Below are 17,519 nucleotides of genomic sequence, written 5' to 3' on the forward strand. Positions count from 1 at the left end.
TGGTTTAGTTGAACCTAACGATTCATGTGAAGTTTTTTTGTGAGATCCCACGTCGATTGGAGAGAGGAACGAGTGTCAGCAAAGACGTTGGGTCTCGAAGGGAGGGTGGATTGTGAGATTCCACATCAGTTGGAGAGAAGAACGAAACATTCTTTATAAGTGTGTGGAAACCTCTCCTGAGCATGTATGTTTTTAAATCTCGAGGGGAAGCTTATAATGGAAAACCCGGGAAAGCTTATGATGGAAAACCTAAATAAGACAATATCTGTACCCAAAAGGGACAATATCGGCTAGCAGGAGACTTGGGTTGTTACATTTTTACTTACTAAAAAATCTCACCGAGCTCAACCCTAAACCAAAAACTAGCACACGATCGACCAACCAACATAATCATACATAGTTTTTAAGAAGACATTATAATATATAATATCATACGAACCGAACTGATACAAAGTTCAAACTATTTTATCTATTTGATATCTTTGAGTGTATGGGCAAGTTTGTGTACATCTCGACTGTTTTCAAGGAGACAAACTACCTGATCCCGCTACATTTGGTTTTAGAAAACAAACTCCATTATGCACCGGAACAAACCCATAGCCAAAATTATATTTGAACTCATAATTAAATTAGAAAATTTAGAAAGTAGAATTAATTTGTTGGAAAGTCTAAAACAAACACTTCTATTTATATTCATAATGGGAATTTATTATTGAACCCAAAAATTGAGTTCCAAAAAAGGAAAATAAAGTGTTATTTGTTGAGTTGGTGGTAGGCTAGGCACGGTGCCGTGTTTCCAAAAATTTCAATCCTACGATCAGATCACCACCAAATCCATTCCGAAAGTGACCGGCTTCATCTTATCTCACAGACAATCCTTTCCGTTGAAAAACAGTCAAACGCCTTGACCAACCTCCTAGCTGTTTCATCCTCACTGGGCGGTGACAAAATTACATCCCTCAACCGAAACAACTTATCACAACCTCTTGAATCTCTCTCACCCACGCGATTCCACCGCGGTTGAAAACAGTCGAGAGTATTAATCTCGGACAAGAAACGACGGATTAATAGGGATGATGCCGTTACACGACGTCGTTTAGAAGTAGCGTGTGGTTTTCACGCTCTTAGAACAGGAGTAGGGTTTATTATTATTGAGTGATAATGTGAGGAAGTACCACGATTAAACCTCCACACGTGCCAACACCCGCGCGGGAACACAACGAAAAGTCAAAAAGGAGAGTTGACTGTGATTACTTAACCAATGAGAAAATGACACGTCGGCGAGCGCATTGAACTCAAGCCGCTTTTAAACATTTCTCTGTCATTTCAGTCGTCCCGGAAATAAGTAAAGGCCCCTTCCTTATTTTTTCCCCCACCTTCCTCTTTCATTCGCTCTTCTCTAGAAAAAAAAAAAAGAAAAAAAACCTCAATCTTACCTTCTCTGTCTGGTTTTTTGCAGAGCGATTTCTAGGGTTTTCAGTGGGAGGTGGGGGGGTTTTTCACCTCTGAATTTCATGAATTCGTCTTCCATGGTGGATGGAGTTTTGACCCTAATCGCATTTGATAATTCAGCTCAATCCTTGCACCTTCTGACCTAATGACTTTTGACAGTAGTGAATGGCTCGATTTCACTTCCGCTTCCTTTTTGTTGCGCTTGTAGTAGTTGCTGTTCTTGTTACAGAGCCTCACTCTGTCTTGTCGTCCACGTCCACCGACGAATTTTCTATTACCGATTACGATGCGTTTCTTTTTCACCAGGATTACTCGCCGCCGGCCCCACCGCCACCGCCGCCTCATCCACCTTCGGTTTCCTGCACCCGTGATTTAGATGGCGTTGGCTCGCTGGATACTACATGTCAGATTGTCAACGATTTGAACCTTACTCATGATGTTTATATAGCCGGGAAGGGGAATTTTTATATCCTGCCTGGGGTGAAATTTGATTGTCCTAAACCGGGGTGTTCGATTACTATTAACATTACTGGCAATTTTACGTTGAGCAATGATTCGTCTATATTTACCGGGAGTTTTGAGTTGGCCGCCGGTAATGCTAGCTTTCTCAATGGGTCTGTGGTGAATACGACGGCTTTAGCTGGGAATCCGCCACCACAGACTAGTGGGACGCCACAAACTATTGATGGGGCAGGTGGGGGACATGGAGGGAGGGGAGCATGTTGTTTGACGGATAAAACTAAGCTTCCTGAAGACGTTTGGGGAGGTGATGCATACTCATGGGCGTCGCTGCAGAAGCCTAGCAGTTTTGGGAGCCGGGGTGGTTCAACGAGCAAGGAGGTGGACTATGGTGGAATGGGCGGCGGGAGGGTGAAGTTGGACGTCCACGACCTTCTAGTAATTGATGGGGTTGTTCTTGCCGATGGGGGTGATGGAGGGACAAAAGGTGGAGGTGGGTCGGGTGGCAGCATCTATATCCTTGCTCACAAAATGTAACTATCATCTTATCTCCCCATCTGTTTGTTCGCTCTCTTTAATTTCAGCTTGTTTTCACATTGGAACAGTGCATATCCTGCTCCTATTTGTTCGATGATTTTATCGTTGGATGAGTGAGAATATTTGAGAGCCTAATGCAGCTGGTTTCCATTTTACCATTCTTTTTTAAAAAAATCTGGTTCTTTTTGTTTTCATAAAACATGGACATGGAACAAAATTGAATATTAAAGTATTTTTCTTGTGAAGAACAGGATTGGTGACGGCAAGATAAGTGCATGTGGAGGTAATGGATACGGTGGAGGTGGTGGTGGAAGAATCGCTGTTGATGTTTTCAGCAGGCATGATGATCCTCGCATTTTTGTTCATGGTGAGAGTTCTAAGCAATTGACGAACTTCAGTGTTATATATGTTACGAAGTAATGTGCTGTATCACATCAACGTATACAAACACATACCCATTACCATTTCACAAACACACGACTATATGCATACATACATACATTCATATATATAATGTATGTATGCATGCATGAATTTTGTTCTTCAATCTGTGCTTCAGTATCATGTTAATATATTTATTGAACTCCAAGAATATGCATGGGGAGAGGCTGATTTATGTATGCTCAGTTGCATACTTTGCTATTTTGTTGGATTGGTGTTTTCCCCTCCTTTTGGACAGGAAACAAAGTATTTTATTGGTATTATGAAATATTACGAAGTGTGGGAAAGCGAAACCCTGAGCCATGGGGGATTACAAAATAAGAAATCCTCTAAAAGGTCAAAATGTCATTAAGACTGAGAAATAGAGTAAAGAGGAGTAAAATTTACACAACATTAGGATGGAGACTTGGAAATATTTGATTTTATATTCTACCAACTTTTATTATTTCCTTCTCATTTCATGCTCTATTGAGACTGTACTCTAATTTTTTTGAAGAAACATTATTTCACTAAATTATTGAAGTGTTTACTCCTACAAAAAAGGGTAAAGTATTTTCAGAGGAGTGTGGATGATGCATTCTACAAGAGCTTAAAATATGTTTAGTATTAAAACTTGAAGCATGTTTAAAACCACTCAATTTTCTATTTACTGGGAGACCGATTCCTGTTTATAGTATCATAAATATCTATTTATAGAATGGACTTCAGAAACATCCTTCTTGAGAGTCTCCACGTTCTTTACTTTTTCCCTTCATTTAGCTCTTCATGATGTTTGGTCCCCTTCTGGTGTTCAATGCTGTATTCAACCTTTTTCCCCTTGTGTATTTAGCATGAGTGAATGAAGCGAGATTGGACTGACTACTTTCATCTCTCAACAATTTTTTTACAATAATTCTTCTGTATTTCAACTGCTTGTTTGCAATGTAACTTTGTGCTTACTATGGATGTCATTGTGTTAATTCATTTAGTTGTATTGCTAAGCTGTTGCCAAATATAATGTTATTCATGTAGGGGGACGTAGTTTGGGTTGCCCAGAAAATTCTGGTGGTGCTGGAACTCTGTACGATGCTGTTCCTCGAAGCCTTACAATTTCCAATCATAATTTGACAACAGATACGGACACACTTCTTTTGGAGTTTCCTAATCAACCACTAATGACAAATGTTTATGTTCGAAATAATGCCAGGGCTTCAGTTCCTTTGCTCTGGAGCCGTGTTCAGGTTTGTAATTAACCTGAAACATAGTTTAGATTGTTTATACAGGCACGAGAATCTGGTTATGGAGAAGTTCTACTTTACAGAGTAGTACAAACCATTTCATTTGAGCTATACATATACATACATATATCTTTTCCAAGTGGGACTCTATATTCCACAATTTTTTTGCCGATCCATTGCTAAATGAGGGGTGAATCCATCCCTAAGGTTGAGAGAACACTCTCTGGAACAATGTTCTATTCAAAAAGCTCCCATTACAATTCTTAAAGTAGCTATTTGTAGGCTTACAATAGGATAAAACAAATTATCAATTAAATCCAAACTTCTAATTATGCACTAATTAATCTAAATGCACCTAACTTTTTGTTTACTAAATTATGCTAATTATCTAACATTTCATCCTACATCACAAATGACTTTTTCAGTGACAAGGATTAGCTTTCCTTGGAAATATGCAATATTACCTTGACATATTGCATGCATCCATACTCGTTCTGCTTTTATTTGATGTTTTCTTTTATTTGTTCCTTCACGATTGTATATATTCTTTTTGAAGCATGAGCAAAACACTTGGAAAATTTTGTTTATTTTACCTTTGTGCACCTTGAATTTCTGTGCATATTGTTCCTCATTGCCATACAATGCTTTCCTTCTCTGTCTTTCAACTAATTTGATTGTATTGTCTCTTCTTATTCTTCTACTTACCTTGCCTTACAGATAACGGCCTATTCCGCTTTCAATATACTCTTCTTCAGCTATTGTTTGTCTCCTTTAAATTGGAGACCCAAACTAGCAAGAAAAAGACTGTTAATTTACCATCTCTTCTGATTTGTCCCCTTTAGTGATAGAATTAAGTATCTAGCTTTTCTGATATTTGATGCTTCACCTTTTCTTATTTGAACTGTTATTTTACCTAATTAATTAATATTTAGGTGAGTTTTACTGAACCCAGTATTCTAGCTGATGTTGGTTTCTGAAACTTATGTGCTTTGCATCTTAGGAAATGTTTTGTAGATTATCATTTGTTGTGTATGGCTTGGTAGTTGGTATAAAAAGTGAAACTAGCATCATATTGTGCATGCCAAGTTCTCATTTGATTCTTCTAATGTATATTTTTCGTCTCCCTCGTGGTTATGTTGAGATGAGCTCTATCAACAATCTCAATCTTGGTTTTCAATACTATAAACTAGGTTCAAGGTCAGATTAGTCTCTTATCTGGTGGAGTTTTGTGTTTTGGGCTGGCACACTATGCGTCATCAGAGTTTGAGCTATTGGCAGAAGAACTTCTAATGAGCAACTCAGAAATCAAGGTAAACCTTTTTTCTTTGTGTAGTACAATTATGCTTTGCATGCCTGCAGTACTATTTTTCGTCTGTTCATGATTTAGAAATGGGAAGCAATGTTTATCATGGTCAAACCCTTTTGTTTCATGCATAAGTTGGTTTGTCTTCGTTTCTCTCTCTTTTCTTTTCGCTTTTGGTATGCTTGGGTTTTATCTTTTGTGCTTGTACTTTTGTTTCATTGTCAATTTTCAACTTATTGAATGGTTTTCCTACACAGCACAACACCATGAATATGTAGAAAATGGGTAGCCAGGGGGATTGGGAACCTTGATACTCTTTGAGGCAACTCTATCTATTATCCTTCTAATTTTTTTTTTCCTTATTCTCAATGGAAGCTTGGTTTTTCATATATGTGTGTGTGCAAATAAATAAAACTTTGCCTTTTTCAGCTAAACCTATCAACTTCTCATTAAAGTTCCTTCTTTCCTCTTCTTCTTCTTCGTTTTATTTTTATATTTTTCTGTGGTGGGTATGATACAGCAATTTAACAAGGAAAAAAAAAAGTTTTTCCTTTCTCAGCGCTGGAAATAGGTGAACTGCATTGGTAGTACTAATATATACCTCCCAGTTTCCTGTATTTTTATGATATTTTGTATATATGATTGGTGTAGTTTAATTTATTCTATTTGTATAGCACTTTGGTATTGCTAATCATCAATATATTATAATTTATTTGCATTGTGATGTGAGAATGCTCGGTCTACAATTCCAGGTGTATGGGGCACTACGCATGTCAGTGAAAATGTTTTTGATGTGGAATTCTAAATTGCTTATAGATGGAGGTGGAGATTCAGGCGTTGTGACATCCTTGCTTGAGGCTAGTAACTTAATTGTTCTTCGGGTAATTTAATCACAACTTCGTTGACTTAGTTTTTTTTTGTATCCTTCCATTTTAAGGCATCTCATTCTTTTATTTTTCATATAGGAATCATCTGTTATACATTCTAATGCTAACCTGGGAGTCCATGGACAAGGTTTATTGAACTTGTCAGGTCCTGGAGATAGGATTGAAGCACAGCGTCTAGTTCTGTCTCTATTCTATAGTATTCATGTAAGTATCACTGAATTTGCTATCTGATTGACCGTCAGTTTTATACTTACCTTATGCCTTAGTTGGATCAACTATGGAATGCCATGGAATGCTTACTCTTCAAGTTGGATAAAATATTCTTTCTGAAGTACATTATTTTATTAGCAGAATCATTAAATCCTTTGTTTTACTTGATGGGAATCATTAGTGGGCCAATCTTAATGTGTGGCTTGGTAGGTTAACTGTCTGTGTTTGGTTATTAATTTGGCCATCTATTTTTGGAAAAAAGGTTGGTCCTGGATCTATTTTGCGAGGCCCTTTAGATGATGCAGCAAAAAATACTGTGTAAGTTTGAACTTGGCTTTTGTTTCTCTCGTTCATAGTTTATCCTTTCAAACCTGCTTATTTTAATTTCACATCTTATAGGACTCCTAAGCTCTACTGTGAAGACCAAGATTGCCCTATTGAACTATTCCATCCACCAGAAGATTGCAATGTGAACTCATCTCTATCTTTCACCCTCCAGGTGCTTATCAGAATGGAACTAGTCTGGCATGGAATTTACATTTTTGTAGTGAATTGACACTTTGTTGCCTTTTCAGATCTGCAGAGTTGAAGATATCACCGTAGAGGGTCTTATCAAAGGTTCGGTTGTTCATTTCCACAGGGCAAGATCTATAATCGTCCAGTCTTACGGAATGATCAGTGCATCTGGGATGGGTAGGTTGATTAGGTTCTCCCATATTATGTGTTTTTTCATTTTCATCCTTTGTTTTGCTTTGCTATGCATCCTCACACTTACACCTGAAAGTTCCGGTACATTTTAAAGTTAAAATACTATGGAAGGCAAGCTATTCCTTTCATATTTTAGCAGAAAGTGTGCTGTTCTGTTTTGCATTGGAATTTAATTTGTGTATGACTTAGTGGCATGCGAGACAATTAGATCTGTTTGGTGTCTATATCCTCTCCTTTCCTCCCTCCTTAAAAATGAAGGAAAGGGCATACAAGGGCTACTAACAAAGAGAGGGTGTTTAGGTTCTTTTTGTTACCTAGAGAACTATTTTTCTACTAGTTAATTCTGTTCGCTTGCTTGTTTCTAGCTGCTACTCTATGTAGCTGTATTCGGTTGGAAAAGAAACATTTTTTTTTTTATATAGTTTGTTCATTTTTTAATTTGAACATTTTTGCAATTACAGGCTGCACTGGAGGTGTGGGAAGAGGGCATATCGTAGGCAGTGGAATATACAGTGGTGGCGGGTATGGTGGTAGAGGTGGGGAAGGTTGCTTCAATAATAACTGTGTTCCAGGTGGCATCTCTTATGGAGAAGCAGGTCTTCCCTGTGAGCTTGGTAGCGGGAGTGGAAATGATAGTTTAGCTAGTTTCTCTTCAGGTGGAGGCATTATAGGTGAGTTTATAGTTTGCATGTTCTATTTCCATTTTGAGACTTCAATCCAAATAAATACTCAGCTTCTATTAAATTCGCTTAACAGCCATTCAATTTCTTTACTACATTTTTGTTATATATGCAGTGATGGGCTCATTAGCGCATCCATTGTCAAGCTTATCCATTGAAGGCTTGGTGACATCTGATGGAGACAATTTCAACGGAACTTCAGAAGTGAAGAAGTTAACTAATATGCAAGCCAATAGTGCAGGTCCTGGGGGAGGGTCTGGTGGAACTATCCTCCTGTTTCTTCGTACGCTGACTCTCGGTTCATCTGCTGTTCTTTCAAGTGTTGGTGGATATAGTATAGCAAATGGAAGTGGTGGAGGTGGCGGAGGAAGGATTCACTTTCATTGGGCCGATATAGCTACAGGAGATGTGTACCAGCCCATTGCTAGTGTGAGAGGACACATTGATACGTGGTTAGTACATTGCCCATACTAAGTTCTATGTTAGGGTTCATTCCCGTAAATGGCATGGGATATGTTTGTCAACTTAACTATTAGGCTGCTATTTTGTATTTTGGCTCCTTTTGGATATATATTTTTTTTTGTTTTGGAAGCAAAATTACAACTAACGGAGAGATTGAGAAGGATTCTTCACTCCATGAGGTGAAATCTGGAGGGGCTCTTCTCTTGTACGTTATTCATGGTATTTGATGCTGCCAGGGGTGTAATCCAGAGGAATAACTTCGTCTATTAAGGGTTGTTCCCCTTTCAGATCAACTTATAAAAGCTTCTTGTATAAAACCCTCCTATTTTTCATATTTGAGCTCATTTGGAGAGTTCAGGATTGGGAAACTATAAGAAACTATTTCATACCCTTGTAAGATTGGTAAATGGATGAGAAGTTGTTTGAATGAGTTAGTCTGATTGGTAAATGGATGATATAAGTGTCATCTCTCCTTGAAGTATATATACCAGTCCTGGACAACCTAGAACACAACATAATATTTAAAGCTTCTGGATTTTCTGTTTCTGTTGTAGTGCTCTGTGATACCTTCTCAGCTTTTGTTTTGTTATAACTAGATAGGATGCCGACGACTGTATTTATTTCTGCAGGTTTAATTGCATGGTGTAGCTGTTCAAGGGTTCTCTTTTTACAGTTTAGCAAAAGGAATAAATCCTCTCTTTTAACCATCGATTGCTTGTATTTTGCAGCGGAGGTACAGGTGGTGAACAGGGTGGTGGAGGTGAAAGTGGTACCGTGACTGGGAGAGCGTGCCCTAAAGGTCTTTACGGAACATTTTGTGAGGTCTGTTTTTGGTCCTTTTGATAGGTTACTACCTGGTTTGGATCGTGATTTAAAAATGTTTTATGTTTTAGTTTTTCAGAAACAATGAACGTGTATGACATGAAAACACCACACTTTCCACATATTGTGAAATTGATTCAGACAAATTCCAGAAAGAAGATTTTAGAAAATGTTTAAAATGTTATTTAAGCATATGTAGATCTCTTTCCTTTTATCAGTTAAAGATCAATTATTTGAAATTCTAAAATATTTCAAATAATTTGATGGATTTTTTAAATTTTTTTTATTTTGATGACATTTTGCGGTGGACGTGGTTATAGATTTTTAAAAAAGGTTTTTGTGCGAGTCTTCTTGATTACGTTGTTGTCAAAATCCTATTTTCAAATGATTTTACCTTTTCATTTGTTTTTCGTTTTTCCCCTCTGATGCCTTATTTCTGTTTCTACCATTTTGGGCCTTGTTTATGTGGCTCCTTGAACTCCATTGTCCACATGTTTATTGGCATCTCCTAAATTTGAAGAGATGAGGATAAAATCCAAAGAAAATACATTCTTAGTGAGTCAAGTTTAATCTCAAACTTTCAATTGCTTCAAAATTCCAAACTTGGATATGCTACACAATTAGTACAGCTTCAACTAAAAACTATCCATGAACCGACCAGAAAATTACTCCATATTCTAAAATGTAAAATGAAGTCACACGATGCCGAAATACTTGAATCTAGCCAAACAAGCAAGTAAAAGTTTCTGCACACCTCCACTATTCTAACAGGCTAGACCTTGCTAAAACAATTATCCTAGGTGGATGTTTTTTTAATGAACAAAAAAAATCTCAAGTGGGTATCCGCTCTGACTTGAATCTCATTCTCTTGACCTTATTGACCACTCGTTTAATCTATTAGGCTTGAACCCCACACTCGTAATCTTATTGACCATCTGGCCAACCCATGGTGATTAATTTGGGCTGTTTTGTTGTATTGCCCCTTTGTATTTACTATTGTTTTCTCTATGAAATTATGGTTTTTCAAAAAAAGAAAAAAAGAAAAAAGAAAAAAGGAAAATAGAGGTCAAACTCAGAAGAAGAAATGTCTGGACTCAACTTTAAGAACGTCCAGTGTCATGAAATGTACCAATACCAACAAATACCCTTGTTCAGCCATAGCCATAAATTCTAAAAAGAAAAATTTATACGTTTAATTAGACCATTAGGGTTTGTAATCTCTCCACCACTCTCTCAAGTGGATAAATATCTGTAATGTTTCCAGGAATGTCCCGCCGGTACTTTCAAGAATGTTAGTGGATCTGATAGAGCTCTTTGTCAACAATGTCCTCCGGATGAGCTTCCACACCGTGCCATTTACGTATCTGTTCGAGGTATTTTCTTATTCATGTTCTGAAGGTCAGAGCTCAACAGAGAATTAGTGGCTAATGAATGTACTGTTTTGTGGATTTTGAGAGTGCTTTGGTCTCTTGTCGTGCAGAATAACATGATTACCTCAATCTATGCGTTTCATTCCTTTAACTTCTATAGACTGATTGTAAGATTCAAGGTTAACAACGTACGCGATGCCAGTGAACCTCATCTATTAACTTCTTTCAGGTGGCATTGCTGAAACTCCTTGCCCTTACAGATGCATTTCAGATAGGTACCACATGCCAAAATGTTATACTGCTCTTGAAGAGTTAATTTATACATTTGGGGGTCCTTGGCTATTTTGTGGTCTTCTACTTGGTCTCCTTGTTCTGCTGGCATTGGTGCTTAGTGTTGCACGGATGAAATTTGTCGGGGTGGATGAGCTACCTGGCCCTGTTCCAACTCAACATGGATCTCAAATAGATCATTCCTTTCCTTTCTTGGAGTCATTGAATGAGGTTTTTCTCTAATGAAATGACCTTTAATCCCTCTGACTCATCCTAAATACATAAATATATGAAGTCTTATTAATACGGTGCTTTATGTGTTATAGGTCTTGGAAACAAATAGAGCTGAGGAGTCTCAGAGCCATGTGTATAGAGTGTACTTTATGGGTCCAAACACCTTTAGTGAACCCTGGCATCTTTCACATTCCCCTCCCGAACAACTGAAAGAGATTGTGTAAGAAATAATGATTTATTGCTTTCAATGCATTCCGTTGATGTTAACATGTCTTCAATATACCGTTTTTCGCTATCAATTAAATGACCTCTTATCTAATACTTTTATCTGTAGCCAGGTGCTTGTACTGGATTAACATTTGAGTTCCTCTATTTTGATAATCAGATACGAGAGTGCATTTAATACATTTGTGAATGAGATCAATGCTATAGCGGCATATCAATGGTGGGAGGGTGCAGTTTACAGCATTCTTTCTGCCCTTGCCTATCCTCTTGCATGGTCATGGCAGCAATGGCGTCGAAGGCTGAAGCTGCAACGTCTCCGTGAATTTGTTAGATCAGAATATGATCATGCTTGCTTGCGATCTTGCCGCTCTCGTGCTCTTTATGAAGGCATTAAGGTAGGTTTGTATCTTTGTCATGTTTTATTGTCCAATATAAGTTTCATCTGTATCTTCGGGGTTTTGGAATCTTTGCTGTCTATGTAGATGTTGAACTCACTCTTTACTTGCTATCATATGGGAGTTCTTATGAGAAGCAGCGATTTCTTAAAAAAAAACATGAAAAAAATAGAAGGCACAAAAAGACAGCCCAACAAAAGGAGCCAAGTTCGACTAGTTATACCAAAAAAATAAGACTCCAACCCAAGATTGCTCTTTTAGATTGTCTTAACAACCTTTCTGAAGATCACATGTTTTATGCCCTCTAACTTCATCTGTTGTTGCTTTGCTCATTTTAGACGTGTGTATGGGGTGAGCAAGACTTAATTTTGGAACGAATTCCTAGATGGAGGTACTGTGTGCAGAGGATCAGGCGAGCTATTAATATTTTAAAAGAAGGAAAAAATAATGAACTAATGGAAAGGTGAACTTGTAGAGAAAATGACATTGAAAGTCTAGTTTTTCCTAAATGATCAATATATCCTAATGTAAGTTCTTTTCTCAAGAACTTTTGAGAGGAGCTGCACTTAAAATGATTGGTTGGAAGTCTTACAGATAAACGGGCCTCTAGGGTTGAGATGGTAAAATATAATACTGATTTAACTGCATTTAATCGTAGTTTATATGCCATCGATAACTAGGATATGAATGTTTGATCGTCAAAGGCTAGGTTTAGATGACCCTTAGGGAGGAGGGGATTGCCATCTTTGGACCCACACGATCTCATTTTTCCACTTCAAACTTATTTGAGCAATAGAAAGTGTTTGATTAAAAATTTTCATTGTGTTCGAGTGGAATGGCATCAACACAATAACCAACCTTTTATTTTGATATAATAACCAACTATGATTATATCCGCCTATTGTCGAGGAGTCTAGAGCTTCACCTCCAATATTCGATTATTTTTTGAATCTGGGGAGGGGAGTTTTGGAAATTTAGTTTGTAATGATTTAGTTCATGTCCTTTCAATTTTGTTGAATGGAAACTTGAAATGGAGTTTTTCAACTTGGTGGTGGAAAAATAAGTTAAAACAAGACAATGAGTATATGGATCGATGAGAAGCCATTGAGAAGTGTTTTTTTGGAAGTGGAGGACGAGCGTGGCACCAGGTGGGGGGAGTTGGATGGATGACTTTGTGAGTATGAGTCTTTGTCTCTTTGGAAAATGCCTTTGTCCCTTCAATGCCACGGGGTAATTCATAATTGTGAGTAGGTGTAGCTATTGGTTTTCACTTTAGTGGAAGAGACTTCCAATCAAGTTTCTGTAGTTTTCACTCAAGCTTGGAGGGCTTTGTTCTCTGGTTTTCTCTTTTCTCTTAGCATGTATCTTTTGCATGCAATGATGTTGGGGCGATCTGTTTATGATAGAACAATTAAGGGGCCCATCTTTGTTTTCTCGAACTTGTCCTCAACAATATAATCTTCCCTTGCTAATCCAGGAACTCTTTGATTGCCGCTACTCATTCCTTTTTGGTATAGTTGGACGTTATTGAATGTCCTTAGCATCTATTTACGAAAGAAACGATATTATTGATATTTGATGTGAAAACTTCTTAAAAATTTTGCTTCCTTTTAGTCATCGATTAAATTTATGATCTTTTTTTAATGTGCAATTCACTTTGGACCTGCTGGTCTCTCAAGTTTTCTACTGCTATATTAATCGTATATGTGTGCATTATCTATCTGGTGCTCCTTTCTTGGTTTTCTCTCTCCAAAACCATTATCCTTCATGTGTAAGTAGCTAGCTTAGTGCATGATGTTTAGCTCTGATAATTTTAGCTGATTTTTGTGCAACTATAGGTCGCAGCAACATCCGATCTAATGCTTGCATTTGTGGACTTCTTTCTGGGTGGAGACGAAAAAAGAACTGATCTTCCTCCTCGTTTGAATCAAAGATTTCCACTGTCTTTACTCTTTGGAGGCGATGGAAGTTACATGGCTTCTTTTTCACTTCATAACGACAACATTCTTACTAGTCTCATGAGTCAGGTTTGCTAATAGGAACTCGAAGTTCAATTACTCCTACTGTTGTGTAAACAATAATATTAAATAGATTTTTTCTCCTGTATGGGTTTTGCATTATGATTTGCAGGCTCTACCACCTACGACATGGTACCGAATGGTTGCTGGTCTGAATGCACAGTTACGGTTGGTTCGTCGTGGTCAGCTTAGATCAACATTTCTACCTGTTGTTAGATGGCTGGAAAATTTTGCAAATCCTGCTTTGAGGAATCATGGCATTCGTGTGGATCTTGCATGGTTTCAGGCTACAGCCTGTGGTTATTGCCAGTATGGTCTCCTCATTTATGCCGCTGAAGGAACCAGTCCTCCGCCCACAAGAAGTCATGAAAATGAACAATATGACCAAAGTTCATGGTAATATATATTATTTTGGAGATGTTGAAAAAATGCTTATGGTTTTCATCATTATCTGACAGACAAGATTAGCTGTAGATATATTTGCAAATTTCTTGCATACTTTTGCGTTCAGGTTCGTTTATATTTTATGTTCTACTCTCGTTTTCCAGTGTAAAGAACATTCCTAGAGAAAATCAGTCTCTCCTTTCGAGGGAAGAAACACATTTAAGCCAGAACCATGTTTCCACTGAAGGCAGTGCAAAGCGAAAGAAGAGATATGGTGGCATTTTAGATGTCAGCAGCCTACAAATGCTCGAGGAGAAGAGAGATGTATCTTGCCCTCTATCTTATGTGCTTCACAATACTAAACCTGTTGGTCACCAGGTACATACGTCAATGTTGTCCAAAGCTTTAACGTATGGTTAACAATTATAGTTTCAAGTTTGGAGGGTGGTTTGTTATGTAGGACCTTACACATGTTGGTATTATTCTTCTGCCAATTGCAGGATCTTGTTGGTTTAGTCATATCAATGCTACTTCTAGGGGATTTCAGCTTGGTTTTGCTTACCCTGCTCCAGATGTTCTCATTCTCGTTGGCAGACGTTTTTCTAGTTCTATTTATTTTGCCTCTCGGCATTCTCCTCCCATTCCCTGCTGGAATCAATGCCTTATTCAGTCAAGGACCTAGACGTTCTGCAGGGCTCGCTCGTGTCTACGCGTTGTGGAACCTCACATCCTTGGTCAATGTTGTAAGTCCCATCACGTTCACTTCCATTACCTGAATATTCAAGCCAAAACTGTTGTGTTCACTAACTCATGACTTCATCATTGGACCATCCCATCTGATTGGTTGCTTTACCTTTTTTGCCCAGTTGGTTGCATTTCTCTGTGGGTATGTTCACTCAAAATCTCAATCGTCCAAGCATCCAAGCTTTCAGCCATGGACTATTAACATGTGAGGGGTTTCTTCCATGACCTGAAAAGAAGTGACTTCCATTATTCTTTAGAACTCCAAACTGATGGACATGATTGATATATTTGTTTTTTGTGTTTTCCAGGGATGAAAGTGAATGGTGGATCTTCCCAGCGGGATTGGTTGTTTGTAAATTTCTCCAATCCCGACTCGTTAATTGGCACGTTGCAAATCTGGAGATCCAAGATCGATCCTTGTACAGTAACGAGTTCGATATGTTCTGGCAGTCCTGATGATTATATAATTATTTGCTCATCATGACAGAGACTCTATTTTCTCTTACCTTATCTTTTTTTCTGGGGGAGGGAAAGTTCTTCACCACATGGGTTTGCTCGTTGGCTGGCAGGCAGGCTTCATCATCCCACACTCAATTGACTCTTAGGGCAGAAGTAGATAACAACCCAAATCATCTTAAATTTAAAACCCAAACAAATAGATAAAGAGAAAAAATGAACCAAAAAAAGGGAAGCATTCTCCCAATTGTAATCAAATCCTCTGTTTTATTTCCCTAAAGACACTATCTTCCTTTTCCTTTTCCTTTTCCTTTTCCTTTTCCTTTGTGTTGTTCACAGTGATGTATATATTTTGGGATTTGTGTTATTTCCCTTTGAATCCCAACCTGTCTGGTAGATTTAACATCCTTTTTTACTGTAATAAGCTCAGTGGCTATGGCGGAGAACTGTCTGAATTGTTAACACTATTGAGCATTGACTCTTTACTAATCTAATGGTTCTGAAATTTGTGATTTATTTCATCCTTAAACAGATCATCACAGAGAAGCTTAACTAAAGCAGACGATACACAAACACTATACCATTCGATTTCAAAACCCTAACCCTAAATCTCCAACAAACGCCATTTTTTGTACCTTCGGCCTTTTCTTCCGCTCTTTCCTTCCTTCATCTCCCTCCCCGTTTCTGTAATTTTGCCTCTAGCGGCCTCTTCACCGTCACGTACCTGTACATCCACGTCAGTGCCGCTATCGCTGCCACCGCACAACTTGCGGAGAAGAAGAATCCGGCAGCCGCCAGGACCAGAACAGTTGCCGCGGGTACCAAAATCGGACTAAACAAGACGAGAATCGGAGTGGACAGTATGAGGATTAGAACTGTTCCTGTTATAGTCAATCCAGAAGAGACGAGGAAGATGGTACCGATGGTTGCAGCCGTCAAGAACTTGACGATGTGGCGAGAGGAGGGAGGGGAGTCGTAGAGAGTCCGGCTGATCCCTGGTCTTGATTGATTGGACATGATGATCGCCGCTGTGATTTTGATGGAGTTGACAATCCGATTTCGCTCGTCTTTTTGTGGATAACGTATAAATAATAGAAATTGCATGCGGAGGAGATGAAATTTGAGGTTTTTGAATTAGCACGCGTCGACTTTGCATGGCCTTCAATCTTGGTGGTCCGACACGTCGTACGATATAATCTAATTATTTTCTTTTTACTAAGGTTGGAAATTAAATTTTAAAATATAATGAGAGTTTCACAATTAAAATTAAAGTTAAATTAAAAAATTATATACAAATCACTAATCAATTATTGCCATATACTGATAACTCTCCGGTACCAGACTTGTAGATTTGCGGTACAATTGCAGCGATATAAGTTAGAACTAAAAAACGTTAGTAAGTGATTACGTTCCACCGACCCCGAGACACACCAAGAGCAAAGTTATAGCAATTTCACATTTTGACACACCAAGAGCAAAGTTATAGCAATTTCACATTTTTTTCTAGTAATGGGCAGGCTCCCTAAGGAAGGGGCGAAGTTAATGTATGTAAACGGGGATTGCTCTATAGGAGCACTCATTCAACTTTGGATAGTCGGTGAACCTCTCAATAAGCCCTGAAGAGCGAATTGTCCCAAGAGGCGGAGAGATGTCGTAAGTGTAGAACAAATAATCCAGAGACTCCTTTTCTTATTCTGGTATGTAGCTCTGCGAGCTAGAAACGAAAGAGTCAAGGGGACTCTCGAGGGCGATTCCGTAACCGCAAAGGCACCCCTAAACAAGCTAAAAGCTTTTTAACTCCATCGTTTCACTTTTAGACATCTGCTTACCTTATCTTTTTCTTAGATTTAAACTTGATAAATGAGGTTTAAATACTTATTAGGTCAAAAACCCGACTCTAATTTTTTATTATAATTACTGATTTACTTGGAGAAGAATTTCATTAAATCTTAATAATAATTTTCGGTAAACATAAGAACCCGAACAAAATTGTTATTTATTAATTGAATTAAAAAGTCGGCAACTATACTTAGGAACTAAACTGTTATTTCTATAAAAGTTGAGCTTTTAACCCTATTTATTCTTATTTTCTTTTTTATGTTTTATTAATTATTCTTCTACTGAAAATTTAAGCCTATATATATATATATATATATATATTATGTGTATGAAATGAGACGGCGTAAAGGTTTATACATTACTTAATTTGACCTTAAAAAAAAAAAAAAAAAAAAAAAAAAAAAAA

General features: G+C 37.8%; 1 protein-coding gene across 1 annotated transcript; it reads left to right on the forward strand.

The window, feature by feature from the left end:
• Positions 1-1,364: 1,364 nt before the first annotated feature.
• On the forward strand, positions 1,365-15,788 carry LOC111462376. The gene is made up of 22 exons (XM_023105911.1): positions 1,365-2,444; positions 2,700-2,815; positions 3,901-4,109; positions 5,297-5,416; positions 6,162-6,290; positions 6,375-6,500; positions 6,769-6,824; positions 6,906-7,005; positions 7,082-7,199; positions 7,676-7,885; positions 8,010-8,346; positions 9,085-9,178; positions 10,443-10,551; positions 10,778-11,049; positions 11,145-11,272; positions 11,438-11,672; positions 13,511-13,699; positions 13,803-14,086; positions 14,239-14,452; positions 14,575-14,817; positions 14,941-15,023; positions 15,127-15,788. Exons 1-22 carry the CDS (start codon positions 1,618-1,620, stop codon positions 15,272-15,274), a joined length of 4,347 nt encoding a protein of 1,448 aa, XP_022961679.1. The 5' UTR covers positions 1,365-1,617; the 3' UTR covers positions 15,275-15,788.
• The last annotated feature ends 1,731 nt before the right edge of the window (positions 15,789-17,519 follow it).

This window comes from Cucurbita moschata, unplaced genomic scaffold, assembly GCF_002738365.1.
Source record: "Cucurbita moschata cultivar Rifu unplaced genomic scaffold, Cmos_1.0 Cmo_Scf00027, whole genome shotgun sequence".
Taxonomy (NCBI): domain Eukaryota; kingdom Viridiplantae; phylum Streptophyta; class Magnoliopsida; order Cucurbitales; family Cucurbitaceae; genus Cucurbita; species Cucurbita moschata.

Bases quoted from the DNA above. Each gene is read 5' to 3' on its own strand.
- LOC111462376 (XM_023105911.1), top strand. From the start codon at position 1,618: ATGGCTCGATTTCACTTCCGCTTCCTTTTTGTTGCGCTTGTAGTAGTT. The intron at 9,179-10,442 runs GTCTGTTTTTGG...TAATGTTTCCAG, and splicing joins TTTACGGAACATTTTGTGAG to GAATGTCCCGCCGGTACTTT. The intron at 10,552-10,777 runs GTATTTTCTTAT...AACTTCTTTCAG, and splicing joins CATTTACGTATCTGTTCGAG to GTGGCATTGCTGAAACTCCT.